Genomic DNA, 13,654 nt, shown 5'->3' with positions numbered 1-13,654 from the left:
TCCTAAGAGCCTTCTCCATGACATTGATTTTCTGGAGCCAGATTTATCTACATAAATTATTGTTCCCAGAGAGGTTGAGGCTGTGGCTGCCCCTGGATCCCTGGAGGTGTCCAAGGCCAGGCTGGACAGGGCTTGGAGCAACGTGGGATAGTGGAAGGTGTCCCTGCCCGTGGCAGGAGGGTGGAATGAGATGAGCTGTAAGCTCTCTTCCAACCCAATCTGTTTCAGTGACTCTATGAAATATGTGAAAAGGTTTAAAAAATTGGAAACAGAAAGAAAAACTGCAGGGTCTGGGTGTGAGATTTCTCTAGGAATTCGATCACTGAATGCAAGCAAGGCTCCTGCCAGTCCAATCTCCGTGGAGCATTCCTGGAGCTTGTCTCCAAATCAGCCTGCTTGGCTTTTCAGCCTTGACTGCTTCACAGGGACAGTGAATTTGCCAGTGTCTCTCTGGTCTCTGTCCCAGCGTTCTGTATCTGAGACAAGTGATTGGACTAATTTAAAAAAAATCCTGATTGCTTTTATTTCCCCTCAAGTAAAGCGAAAAGAGGTTTAGTAATGTGATCAATAATGAAACTAAAATCGTTAAGTCCCAAAATAATTTCAATGGATGAAAAATGTTGAAAAAGCTCTTGCCTTTACTCCTCCAAAAGTAAGAAAAAAAGCTGGGTTTATGGCTATATACATATATATATATATAAATATATATGGAATTCCAATCATAGAATCATGGAATGATATGGGTGGGAAAGTACCTTAAAACTCATCCTGTTCCAGCCTCTGCCACAGGCAGGGACACCTCCCCCTAGAGCAGAATGCTCCAAGCCCAGTCCAACCTAGAAATCCTCCTCCCCTCACTGCTGTGAGCCCTATTAGAGCCCAGACTGATGAACTGGATGTCTTGAAAAAGCTATTACTAAATGTCAAGATAAGGACAAAAAAAAGAAATCAAAAAAGAGAAACACTTTTCTCTCGCTGATTTGAAGCTCAGCAATGAAACCCCACATGTGATTTACCACCCAGAGCCTCAGCAGAACTGCAGAAAATTGAACATGGGGACAGAACAATTTCCATCTCTGTGGTCTTTTGACTTTTCAATTGCTCTTCTATAAATCCCTGGAATGCAAGGTGTTCCCAGGAATGAGAACAAAGTGCTTTCCTTCTGTGCAGTGATGACAGGAGAGGGAATGCTGCCCTGGGGAAGTGTTTGAAGGTGAGGTGTCCCCTAATGATGTGACAACTGCAGAAAAGGCCCAAAAGCTGAACCCAAACCCACACATAAATCACACATTTCTCCTTTATACATAAATATAATCTATATACACACATTTAGTACTGCAATAATAAGATACACAGGTTTTTTAAAGTCAGCAGATGCTGGAAAGCATTTTTCCCCTTCCCAGAGCTAAGCAGAGGAGGGAACAACTCCTTCACCATTCCAAAAGAGACCACACTAAACCCCTTGGTTGTTTGGGAGGAAAAGGAGGAAAGACAGGAGGATTTAAAGATAATTTGCTGCCATGAGCCAATTTGTTCTGCTTTCACAGAACAAGAACGCTTAAGCTCAGCAAACAGTGTTTTGTGGCCTACAGCTCTCCTGCCCTTGGCTCCTCTGACCCAGGCTAAGGATTTGTCAACTTTCCTGCTCTCTGTGTTCACAGGGAATGGGTGCTGAGGCTTAGGGAATATCAGATTCATTATCTTTTTAATCCCTTTGTCATCTGATGTTTTAAAAAGATTTTAAAGATTTATGGGAGGATAACCACCCCAGGGAAGGGGCCACGGGATTAAGTGACAGGTTTATAGGATCATGGAATGGTTTGGGTGGGAACAGACCTTAAAGCTCATCTCATTCCATCCCCTGCCACAAAGAGGGACACCTTCCACTAAATGGGGTTGCTCCAAGGCCTGTCCAACCTGGCCTTGGACACTTCCAGGCATGGGGCAGCCACAGAATATCCACAGAATCCAGAATATTTGAAAAAACAGATGCTGAAATAGATTTTCCACTGAAGAAGCTGCCAAAACCCAGTATCTCAGACAAGCAGTTTTATTATGAAGAATTGCTGGACTCAATCTAAGGAAGGTCTGTGTAATAAAAACTATCTAAAATATGGAGATAGAGCTAAACTGTACATTAATTTTTACTTTGAGTTTTAGATCTCCTTCAAGTAATTTTGGTATTTGTCCTTGTTTATACTGCAGTCTGAGAATTAGCCAGATGAGTCAGGGAAAAGCTGAAAGAGTACCCAGCCAGGGGGGCCATTCATCAGTTCTCCACTGATGTCTTCACCTTCCATTTTTTCATTTTCATATTAAAAAAATTTAAAAATCAATCTTAACTGGGGTGACTGCCCTAGGAATGATTTGCAGGAGATGTAAATGCTGAGTGCTCCTCCAGTGTGCGTTTGGAATTCTAAATACAACCCATTATTCCCACTCGGAGCGTACATGGAACGTCTGCCTTAGCCAGAGCAGCCTGAGCACCTCCCAAAATTCCCAGTTTTGACTTATTCCAGCTTTTCTCTGTCAGGACTGCCTGTTTCCAGCCTGGTGAAAGCTGTTGCAGCTGCTCCTCACCTGTACACCACGGCAGGGATGCGCTTCCAGGAGCGGAAGCTGGCCACGCTCTCCAGCTCCTTATCCGTGATCCAGGCGGGAACGATGATCTCCTGGGGGTAACTGCCACACAGCCTGTGGGGAAAGGGAGCAAAGTCAGGGATAGGGAGCAGCTCCAGACCCCCCAGAGAGCACAAAGCAGCTGTGGAGGAACCTGATGCCCCTTTTGCCAATTCCTGCTTCCCTGGATGTTAATAAACTCCCCCTTCTCCAGCATTAAATATGGAGGGATGGCTCTTTCTCCTTCCCTCCTCTTCCAGAGGCCAAGGCAGAGATTCCTCCTGCAGGGACACCAACCACCAGCTGTGAGTCATTATCCTGCCCAGGCAGAGCACTGACACTGCTCCATCACAAAGTGTTCCAGCTGGGTCTGCTCTGAGCAGGACCAGGGATCAGCCAGAACACCCCGTCCCCCCCGCTGTAGGTCACAGAGCACCTTCCCCTGCTCCAGAGCCTAAAGAGGACTTTGTCTGCACTTTGAGTACCTCAGAAAGGGTGTTCTCTTACTTATTCATCCACAAATTTAACTCTTCCAAACGTGTTTGGTTTTGGGTTTTTTTTTAAAAATACATGTCTTTGTAGTAAGTTAGAGAGCAAGACACTATAAAAAAATATTTTAAAAAGTTCAAACTCCACTCTTTGCTCACTTAAGATCTCCCTTAGAATGCTTATTCTCTAAGAAGCCACATCAAAATCTGGTATTTCCAAGCCTAAAAAACCGTAGCAGCTAATAAAACATTGAGAAATTAAAAGCACATTTTTTCTATAAACCAACAAAAAAATCCTAATTCTGATTGTCCCTTCTTTGGAACTGTAGAAGTTGAAAAAAGTTTCAGTAATTGAGTGTTTTGAGATGCAATTTGGCTGTGGAGGAGCAGCCCCATCACTCACTTGTACTTCTCATTGATGTTGGAAATCCTCCAGGCATTGTTCATATCAAACCCCATCCGCTCCACTTCGTTCTTAAACCTGGAAGTTACATGTTCTCCTGGGGATCCAGAGCAGAGGGAGAAAATGAATGGGAAATAAGGAATTAAGATTCCTGCTTTGCAAAACAGAGAAAACCAGCACATCCCTCAGTCCAACCCCACCACCTGCATTTCACAGCCTCATTTTGACAATTGCATCGATGGCTCTCTCTGGCCAACTCTCCAGAAATGCCAGAGTCCAACAAGGAGTTTTCCCCTGAAATTACCAACTTCTGGAAATTCGTATTAAAAAGAACAATGCTGCAGACCAGAACCAAGGACATCAACAAAGGAACTGAGATCCATCAGCAATCCAAGTGGGATGGTCAGAAGTTCAGAAGAATTTGGTATCAATAAGAAGAATGTGAAGCTCTGGTGAAAGGGGAAGACCTGGAATGTGCCCTGGAACGTGGGCAATCCATTGAATATGCATTTCCAGCTCCAGCTTTCCTGTATGGCTGGAGGCAGGTCCTGTCATTTATCCTGCATCTCAGTTTTCCATCGTAAATTGGACATTATTCCTCCATGAGTCATGTGCAGATAGGAAAGTAAAATGCATAAATGATTGTTTGACACATAGATCAGTCACAAGAGCCTCACAAATTCCTGGATTAATACATTAAAGGAAGTGCAATGAGCCCCATTTATTTCCTAGACACTTTCTTTTAAAGTCTCAAAATACAATTGAAAAATATACAGTGGCAATAAAGAATAAGAAGACAGAAAGTCTGGAAAATGAGACAAAATTTCCAAGTTTCCAGGGCTAAGAGAAGTGCTAAATTTAATGAGCATGTGAGCAGCACTAGATAAGTGATTCTGAAAGTCCATCCATTGCTTGTCTCTTTAAATTACTGTATCATTAAATCCTGAGGCAGAGCAGCACCCAAGGGGGGAAAAATCTGTTGAAAAATTAATGCTTTAAGTATTACATCTTTCCATTAAATATTTTAGAAAACCCTTAAAGTCTTTCAATCCCCCAGCTATCTGTAGATACACATTTAACTCCAAGATGTAAATGCACATGTCTGGAATGATTTTTAATGCCAGGTTACAGAACAATGAGAGATAAATAGAAATAGGTAAATTAAGAATATAGATGGCAGCCTAATTACAGGACTTAATTAATTACAGTGTTATACAGATCCTTTGTCAAGAGCAGAGGTGAAATTGGACAACACATTCCAGCCAGGCAACAACCTCTGTCAGGTTTGTTCTTGGCAGTGACTTTTTAAATTTAAAAACCCCACAAATCCTTTTGCTGGAGCACCACAAGGATGGGCTTCACCATCAGCTGCTCCTTAAAACTTGTGCTACATCCTTAAGGATTTTTTTGGATAGCAAATGAGAATAATGGAAATATCCCCAATCAACACTGCTCAGCCCTGGTGGGTTTTAAGAGAAACACATAAAACTACATGAAAATGAAATATTCTGTTTGATTTGTCCCTCTTGATTTTTAGCTACTGTGAAGCCACAGGTTTTCCTCCTGGAAAAGAAGCCCCAACCTTAACATTTAGTCCATTCCTCCTGAACTGCTGGTATTTTAAGAGGCATTTTGAGCCAACATTGATAATGTTTAGAAGCATCCCAATCCACTCTCAAAATGCCAGGAAAAGCAAGCTAGATATTTTGTGGGCTTGTGCTTCCTATTAAAGCTGACTCTGTGAGCCACAGCCTGGATCTCTACTACAGACACTGCTAACATATTTTTCCCAGAAAATGTGTTCTGTTGACACTTGGATGGATTTTGAAGCACTTTGGTATTTTTGTCTGTATCTAGCAAACAATGGGCTCCTTGGACATAGAAGAGAAATGACAATGTCTTGGGATTGACTTCTTCAACTCCATTCACACTGATTTATTTCAGCTATAATCCAGCTGTTCGAAGGAGAATATCTACCCCCAGCCACAGGCAGCTACAGGGAGATGAAGTTATGTTAAAGAAAATTATTTGATAGACAGAGCTGCAAGAAAAAAAGTTGACTGGTAGAAGTTAATAAAAAGGTAAATGTTGCTTCTTTTCCCTGCAAGTGTCCGAGGCCAGGGTGGACTTGGAGCATCCTGGTCTAGTGGAAGATGTCCCTGCCCATGGCAGAGGGTGGAATGAAATGGGCTCTAAGGTCCCTTCCAATCCAAACCATTCCGTGACTCCACGATTATCCTAAGCTAGCATTAGGCTGAAATCTTCCTCATGAAGCGAGGAAGAGGAGACTCAGCAAGCCTTCCACAGGTCTGCTAGCTCCCATTTCCCTAATTTAGTTAGGAGGGAAAAGCCCTGGGTGTGAAACTCTGCTCTGAGGAGTTTTTTGGCATTTTCCAGAAGCTGCTAATGAAGTGTGTGAACAGGAACAGGACCAGGGAGCTCCTCTTCCCACTGTGTGATCCCTGCTCCTCCCCAGACACCACAGACATGAGAGCCTGTGCCCAGCTCCAGAGCAACCAGGACAGAATCCCAGGAACATCTTTCAGCCTGGTAACTGGGACACTTCCCTGAGGCAGTGAATTGTGACTGACAGGAGATCACAGAGGGCCTGGAAATCAGATTTCTTAAACAAGTGTTACAACCTCCAGCTCGCCAAGTTTGAGCTCTTATTTACTTGTGGGCTTCTAAAGCTTTCCAGCAAGGATGCTATCCCACTAAAAAAGATCACTGCCTGTAGCTGTGAATGAACCTCAGGAGCAGCTCAGGGGCTCCCTTCTCCTCTCCAACACCCATCTTGGAGATCACTGTTCCAGACAGTTACAGAAAACGTGGCAATCAACCCAAAATGGTTTAGACTGAAAGCTGCTGCTGTGGTGAATGAAGGTATGGTTACACCTGGCTGACTGAATCCAATCCACCCCAGTAACTCCCTGGGGATATCCAGGTGCTGCTCTGGTGATCCCAAAGGTGTTCCCACATACCTGGCCGACACAAGTCCCCGTGCTGCTCCTTTTCACTGGCATAAACCTCCATGCACCAGGCGTGGTAGGCAAAGGAGAACAGGTCCTCTATCTTGGACGGGGGGCGGATGGCATTGTTCAGCCTCTTCAGCCAGTCCTGACACTGCTCAAAGGTGGAAAACTGACACCTGTCCAGAGACAAACATTCCATGGGTGATTTTCAGTAAGAGATGCCGCTCTAGAAGGTGACAGGCTGAGCATGAAAAGGTCTGTGAGAGCATAAAGTGAGGGTGAACAACTTATTGACAACTTAGTTCTGCTTCCATGTGCACTCTAATGGGAAGTAAAAATGAAACCTGGGGATATGAGTAAGGAAACACATTTAGGGAGTCAGGATTAACTGAGCAGCAACGTTCTGTGACTGGGAATAACAGTGCCCTGCCAGGAATGAGGGGAACATTTCTCCATGTGTAACCTATGAAACCCAGGAAAGATCACTGAGGTCAAAGACAGGAATGTGTTACAGCCCCTTCTCACCGCTGGAATCAGGGGGAAACTCAGAAAACTATCCCACACATTATAATCTACATAATATAACTGTAACCACAGTCCTGTAAACAAGAACAGGCTGGGAGAGCAGGGGGTGTTCACCTGGAGAGGGACTTGGGACAAGGGCTGGAGGGATAGGACACAGGGAATGGCTTCCCACTGCCAGAGGGCAGGGCTGGATGGGATATTGGGAAGGAATTGTTCCCTGGGAGGGTGGGCAGGCCCTGACACAGGGTGCCCAGAGCAGCTGTGGCTGCCCCTGGATCCCTGGCAGTGCCCAAGGCCAGGCTGGACATTGGGGCTTGGAGCAGCCTGGGACAGTGGGAGGTGTCCCTGCCATGGCAGGGGTGGAACGAGATGGGCTTTAAGGTCCATTTCAAACCCTTCTCTTTGTGGCTTTGTTGGGAAGCACAGACTGAGCTTTGCCCAATGTTACAGACTAACAAAAAGCAGAGAGAATATTCCCTGCACAGGAGAAACAAACCTTTAAAGCAGTGCATTAAAATTACATTAGCTTTTCTTTTCAAAGAGGATTCCTGGACTCTTTAGAGTAAAAGGGTGGAAATAAATCAGTGACTTATTTTGCTCTGACATTTTTCTTCAAGATTTTATAGTTATTAAATATTGCCCAAGTATTTACATTCAGCTCAGTCCGAGTGCTGCTGGTTAATGATGGCATCTGCACTCCCTCGGGGCAGATTTATCACCCCTACCTGCAAATAGCTCAGAGCCACAACGTGGAAGGAAAAAGCCATGTCCAACATCTCCCAAGAGTTGTGAGGAACTGCAGCCTGAGGGGTTTATTTCTTTCCCATCACTGACTGTACAGCAAGCCCAGCCTACTGGCTGAGACTGGATAACTCTCCATTAAATATTCAAACTCAGGCAAGATACATCTCACCCTAAATTCTTTCTAAATTATTTTGAAGTTAGTGGTGCAAATAACAAGTATTATCTTTACTTGAATTCTACTACTCAAAATACAAAGTTTGCTCATGAAAAAGAACAAGAGTATGTTCTAAATCCTCTGTCTCAGCCCCAAACTTCACCATCTCCCAACCAACCGTCACAAAGTCCCCAGTCTTGGAGATGCAATTTTGAGAGGAAATTGATAAGGAAGGCAAAAATACAAACAATCAATTTGTATTCATTCTACAATTGAAGGGAAATAACAAATTAATGTAGGGAGGAAAGGTGACTTTCTTAAATGTCAAGAGCTACAAGTGAAGAGGAAGTTAAACATTGAATTCAAATTAAACTAGGTATTACTTCTAAAGTCAAATCAGTCCTGGTGAAAAAAACAGCCTTTCAGGAAGCAGCTGACCTGTTAAACATTCTGAGTGCTCGGAGATGGCTGGGACTCCTTTCATTACACAAAAGGTATTGCCAGCAAACATTTAATCAAAAAGAAATGTTCCTTTCTTCTTAATTAAAGTTCATAGATCAAAATTAATTTCTGCAGCAGAAAAGTAAAAAAAAACCAAAACAACCCAGCTAAGGGTAGCTCAGGCTGGGCAGCTCAGAGAGTCCTGGCTCAGGTCTGGAGCCTGCAGAAGGGCAGCCACACACAGCCAGGAGGAACTGCTGGCTGCACACCTGGAGCTTCCCTCACCTGCTTTTCCCTTATTCCCTCACTTTCTTTTCCAGCAGGTCACCATGCCTCAAGGATAGTGACTGTACCCTCATGGGTGTTGAAAATGCAGCGTGGATGAAGCCTCCAAACCCCAAATCTTGATTAAACACTTCTCCAATATGTGCGTCAGTGGCTTTATCTACTTCTGTATCTATTGATTTGCATCTATCAATAGATCTATAATACATGATAACTGATTATAAAGCAGGGAAAACACAGTGAGACTAAAATTAACGTCAGAATAAAACCAAGATCAGCCACGTGGGCTCCGACCAAGGTTTGCTGCTGTCCTGTATCACAACAATCAGACACACAGCTCACCTTGTATAAAAATCAGACAAAATAAAAAGCTTTTGAGGGAAATCAAGTAAGAAACCCCATTTCCTTGAACCATCCCAGCTGCCCATGGCACGTGGAAGGCAAATTTCCCCCCCCTTTAACACTGAGCCTCTCCTACCTTATAACCTTGCAGTCCTTGCAAGTCAAATGAAGCTGGAATATATCCCGGCACTCCACACTCTCGATGAGCTGCAATGGAACCTGCAATTAAACACATCACATTATTTGATTTCAGCAGCAGTAACAGCAATTTCTTTGCATATCTCACAAGGATTTATTGTAGGCTACATGGAGTCTGAAGAGAGGAAAACAACAGAACCCAAGTGGAACCACTTCAGCAGCTGTGGAGTTTGGTACCAGGTATTCATATTCCAGCTCCAGTCCTGTGTAGCCCAAAAGCCTTAAGGGATCCCATGGGAACAGCTGAGAAGGCTGCAGGAAAGGCAGCAGACATCCAAGCTCCTCTCTCATGGAAGCAGCTTTCTCTCTTATAGGTCCAAATTTAGGAATCTTAATATATTTTTAGCTGTTGGTGATCAAAAAGAACCGCCAAGCAAGATCCCCTCAACAGACCGTTGCAGTCTGGATGCTTTTCTATGGCAATATCCCGTATTTCCTCCTCAGGGAAAAACCCTTTGGCCTGTTTAGATCAACACTTGTGATGGAGCAGCCAAATTTAGAGTGGTAATGTTGAATCTTTCACATTAAAGTGCAGTTCTATACACTGCTGTTTCCTGGCATGTTTAACCAGCAGCAGGTTGGTCAGAGTATATGCAAATACCTTTAGAGATGAGAAAACCCACAAGATGAAAATACTAATTGTCAATATTATTTTTAGAACTTTACCTGAGATGGGCAAATGTACATTATTGTCTTAAATGAACAGAAGTCATAAATAACTGTCTAAATTTAGCTAATACCTGTAATGAACATGAAGCACAAATCTGTTTGAATTGTTTAGCAGATTATATGGACATTGCACAAGGCAATAAAACCTCTGCCAGCCTTTAGTAACATTCCAATACCCTGACTTTCGCCATCACAGGACTAAGATCCAGCAGTTTAAGGTCTGGCTTACAAAATCTGGGGATTACAAGATGTGGCTGTAAGAGCCTGCCCTGCCAGGGCCTTTCCATATGCTTGGGCAAGTCCTTGAAGGTCACCTCCAATCAAAGCTCCAGGATAAGGAATCAAGACACCATCTTCTCAGGCACCAGAAAGCTTAAAAAGTACCTGATTTCAGTGGAATGAAAAAAAGGAAATTAACTAAAACCAGCAGGCAAGGAAAAGAGATGTCTCAAAAATACAAACCAGGGGAAAACTTCTTCTGAGCAGGGAGATGCCTGGAGCAAGCTCACGGCAAATGCTGTGCCCAGGAGAGGGATGAGAACTCTGCTGTCTCTGGGGAAGGCAGGCACAGCTCAGGGCAGCACCTCAGACAGAGCCCAGAGGGTTCTCAAATCATTGCCCACATTCACAGCCCCCAGACACAACAGGCAGGGATTTTTTAATGCTCAGCCTTTCCCTTGCCCGTGTCAGACCACAACCAGAGGCAGCTCTGGGCTCTCTAGAGCTGGAGAGCCACCAACCCTCCCCTGTCATAGCCAGCAAGGCTGGGACAGGGGAGTTACTCTGCTCCTTCTGTTGTAACTAGACATTAAATGACAGAAAATCCATGGCAAGAGGGTGTCTGAGCCCGCAGTCCAGTAGTTTGGATTTTCAAATTTGCATTTCAAATAAAGCTGGAACTTGAATTTCTGTCCATGTTTTCAGCACTGGCACTGGTTGAGATCTGTGACAGAATCAGTGACATGAAGGGGGCATGAAATGAGGAATCCCTCCTGTGAGAGAGCCCCTTTGCCCACCCCTGAGCCCTGCCTGACTGTGGGTGACTCCACCAAAGCAGCAGAGGACTGAAATGCAGCACAGACCAGAGCAGGTGCTCTGTTCCACAGCTAATCCTGGTATTTCACCTGCTCATTCCTTCCAAGCCTTCTCCTGCTTGATCCCGGTCTGCCAGGCAGGTAAATCGTCTGATCAACGGACAGGAATGGGGCTCAGATTGGAGAATCTTCCAGTGTGTCTTCATGACTGGACAGCCCCACATACACCTAACAACAATTCTCAGGAGGAATTTCTACATGGAAAGGGTGGTCGGGCACTGGAAGGGGCTGCCCAGGGAGGTTTGGAATCCCCATCCCTGGAGGTGTCCAGGGAAGGACTGGATGTGGCACTCAGAGCTCTGGGCTGGGGACAAGGTGAGGATCAGGCACAGCTTGGACTCGATGGCCTGGGAGGGCTTTTCTAACTTAAATGATTCTGAAATAACTTATTTAAATCTACCACTGAGTTCAATGGCACCAACATGGGAAGTAAGGCATCTTTTCCAGCTAAGAGTCCAGACTTGCTTTTTAAGTCCAGTGCTGCTTTGTCTGTTAACATCTTTTTATTCCCCAAGCCCTGTTTTATTCTGTTCTTTCCCATGTCCATCTTCATTTAAGCAGTTCTTCACCTTTTCCCTCCTCCTGGCATTCTGCTTGTGGCTCCTCTTCCTCCTGTCCGCACTCTAATGACAAACTAATTCTTCTCCTCCTGCATTATTTTTAATTTCCTTCTTTCAAAGTCACTCCTTGTTCCCTGCCCTTTCCCTGTGCCCTCTGCTCCCCAGCCATCCATTCCCCTCCGACAACCCACCAGCGATTCCCTCACAATCTGCAGGTTTTTCTTCAGGACAACCTTCCCATTAATCTTTTTAATTTTCCTTCCCACTCATAAAAATCTGTCCTCTGGTCCTCTTGTGTTTTCAACCTCCTTCCTAGCCATTATTCTTCCCCCAGTAAAGCTCTGTGGAATTATCTCTCGTCATTCCCTCCCTCCCTGATAACCTTCCCTTCCCACTGCACATCCTTCAGGCTGCTGCCATCCAACACCCAGAGCCCGTTCCTGGAAGAGCCATCAATTCTATCTGCAGGCACTTCCCTCTAATAATGGCATGGAAACCAGGCAGGGAGAAGCAGTCATTTGTGCTTTTAGAAGAATAAACATGCATTGTTATCTGAGGCAAACTACATCCCATTATAGGGAGTACAGGAGCATCCTGCTCTTGCAGTATCTCCTGACTGTCTCTTATTTAAAATTATCTCATTTTAAATAACAGCAACATTCTACAACTCCAACTTTTTCTTTTTGAGAGGTTTTTTAAATGATTTTGACTGGAGATGTCTGTTATCTAAGAGCAGTACAAGATAAATTTAGAGAATTACAGCTCTGTAGTTAGAAACAGCACAAGTTCCATTTTCAGAGCTGAAACAATCACGCCACGGCCCAGTCCGTGCCCACAATTCCCAGTGGGATGCAGTGGATCACGGCCAGACTGCTGTAAGCACGAGTGAGCCTGGGAGCTGGAATTGGGATCTCCTCCTTGTTTTCCCACCTCAGAGCTGGAGTAATGTCAGGGTTATGGTACAGGCTGGTGTCTTTAACAAGCACAAGGCCAAGGCTGGGTGCTGGGTGTCCTGGAGCGTGGCATGAGGTGGCACATGGAGGCACTGAGGGTGCAAGGACAGCTCTGAAGGGCTCCAGGGTGGAGGGAGTTGAATCCCCCCCGGGGTTCATAGAACCCATAAGGAGTGTCTGAAGCAAATTTTTGCTTTTAATTACAGCTGATGACACTTTGGGTTTGTCTCGAAGGCCACCTCTGAGCCCCCTCTGCTCTCACAATTGTGCTCTGAGCGTGACTTTGGGCAGCAGGGCCTGAGGACAAGACAAGGATTATGCCACTCTCCAGCAGAGATGAACCACAACAGCTACAAACATGGGGAGCATCCCAATCCAACCATTTTTCCAAGCAAGGGAAAGCTCACACTAAAACTCACCTCCTCATCAAAGCCTCCCCCATCATGACTTTCTTTTGGTACTGTGGCCAAAATCCATCATTGGGAAGAGATTACATGCAATCCATGCCTTCACAAACTCCACTAAAACGTTAATTCTCCCATCAATGCAATTAGCTTACAGGGAGGAAAGTGATTAGACAGAAACACTCAGCAGCTGCAAAGTTTGACATTTTCTTAAGGAATCAATAGAGATGGGCCTGGGAACCAAACCTCCCCTGTGCACCAAGAGATCCCTGTCGAGTCTGCACTTTTATCCCGTGGATAAATGTAAGTCAACACTCCTGAATGTCATAATCCCCCCAATTTATGCATGGTCTGCGGGACCTTTTGTTTCTGCATTTGAAACACCATGTTCCTATTAGCACTGAGATCTAGGAAATTATCCATGGGAAAGATCTCCACACACAGCCCTTTTCTGCACTGTTGCAATGGGAACATTAACAACTTTGAATGGATTTCTTTCCCAGCCCAGGTGATCTGGAGCTCTGTGCTGCTCACTGAGGTGTCACAGCACCATTTTCGCAGCCAGGGAATTGTAACCAAACAAGAGGGAAAAGCCACAGACCAGGAACGAAGAATTTCCTACAGGTATTTGCTGAACAGCTGAGGTGACTTAAAAACAGCAGGAAAGAATCAAGGTGAATTCAATAAAAAATTACTCAGTGAAGATTTAAGTTAGACAATCACCATCTGATCAAGAATTTTGGTCAACAATTACCGAAAGGATTACTACTCCTAAAATGAACAATTTAAATATGGTTCTTAAT

The 13,654-nt window shown here is 44.5% G+C and overlaps 1 protein-coding gene across 9 annotated transcripts in view; it reads right to left on the bottom strand.

Annotated features, from left to right (window-relative positions):
- MTMR3 (myotubularin related protein 3) overlaps positions 1-13,654 on the bottom strand; it is a 74,669-nt gene that overhangs the window by 22,038 nt on the left and 38,977 nt on the right. For all 9 annotated transcript variants that reach the window (XM_048322513.1, XM_048322514.1, XM_048322518.1 and 6 more), the window contains 4 exons: positions 9,110-9,192; positions 6,492-6,658; positions 3,511-3,607; positions 2,581-2,694 (listed from right to left, as the gene is read on the bottom strand). In XM_048322513.1, the coding sequence (XP_048178470.1) occupies positions 2,581-2,694; positions 3,511-3,607; positions 6,492-6,658; positions 9,110-9,192 (461 nt within the window). The remainder of the gene's footprint in view (positions 1-2,580; positions 2,695-3,510; positions 3,608-6,491; positions 6,659-9,109; positions 9,193-13,654) is intronic.

The sequence above is a fragment of the Corvus hawaiiensis genome, chromosome 18 (genome assembly GCF_020740725.1).
Source record: "Corvus hawaiiensis isolate bCorHaw1 chromosome 18, bCorHaw1.pri.cur, whole genome shotgun sequence".
NCBI lineage: Eukaryota > Metazoa > Chordata > Aves > Passeriformes > Corvidae > Corvus > Corvus hawaiiensis.
The sequence above is the reverse complement of the archived record's forward strand: the minus strand, read 5'-3'. Positions and strand labels throughout refer to the sequence as shown.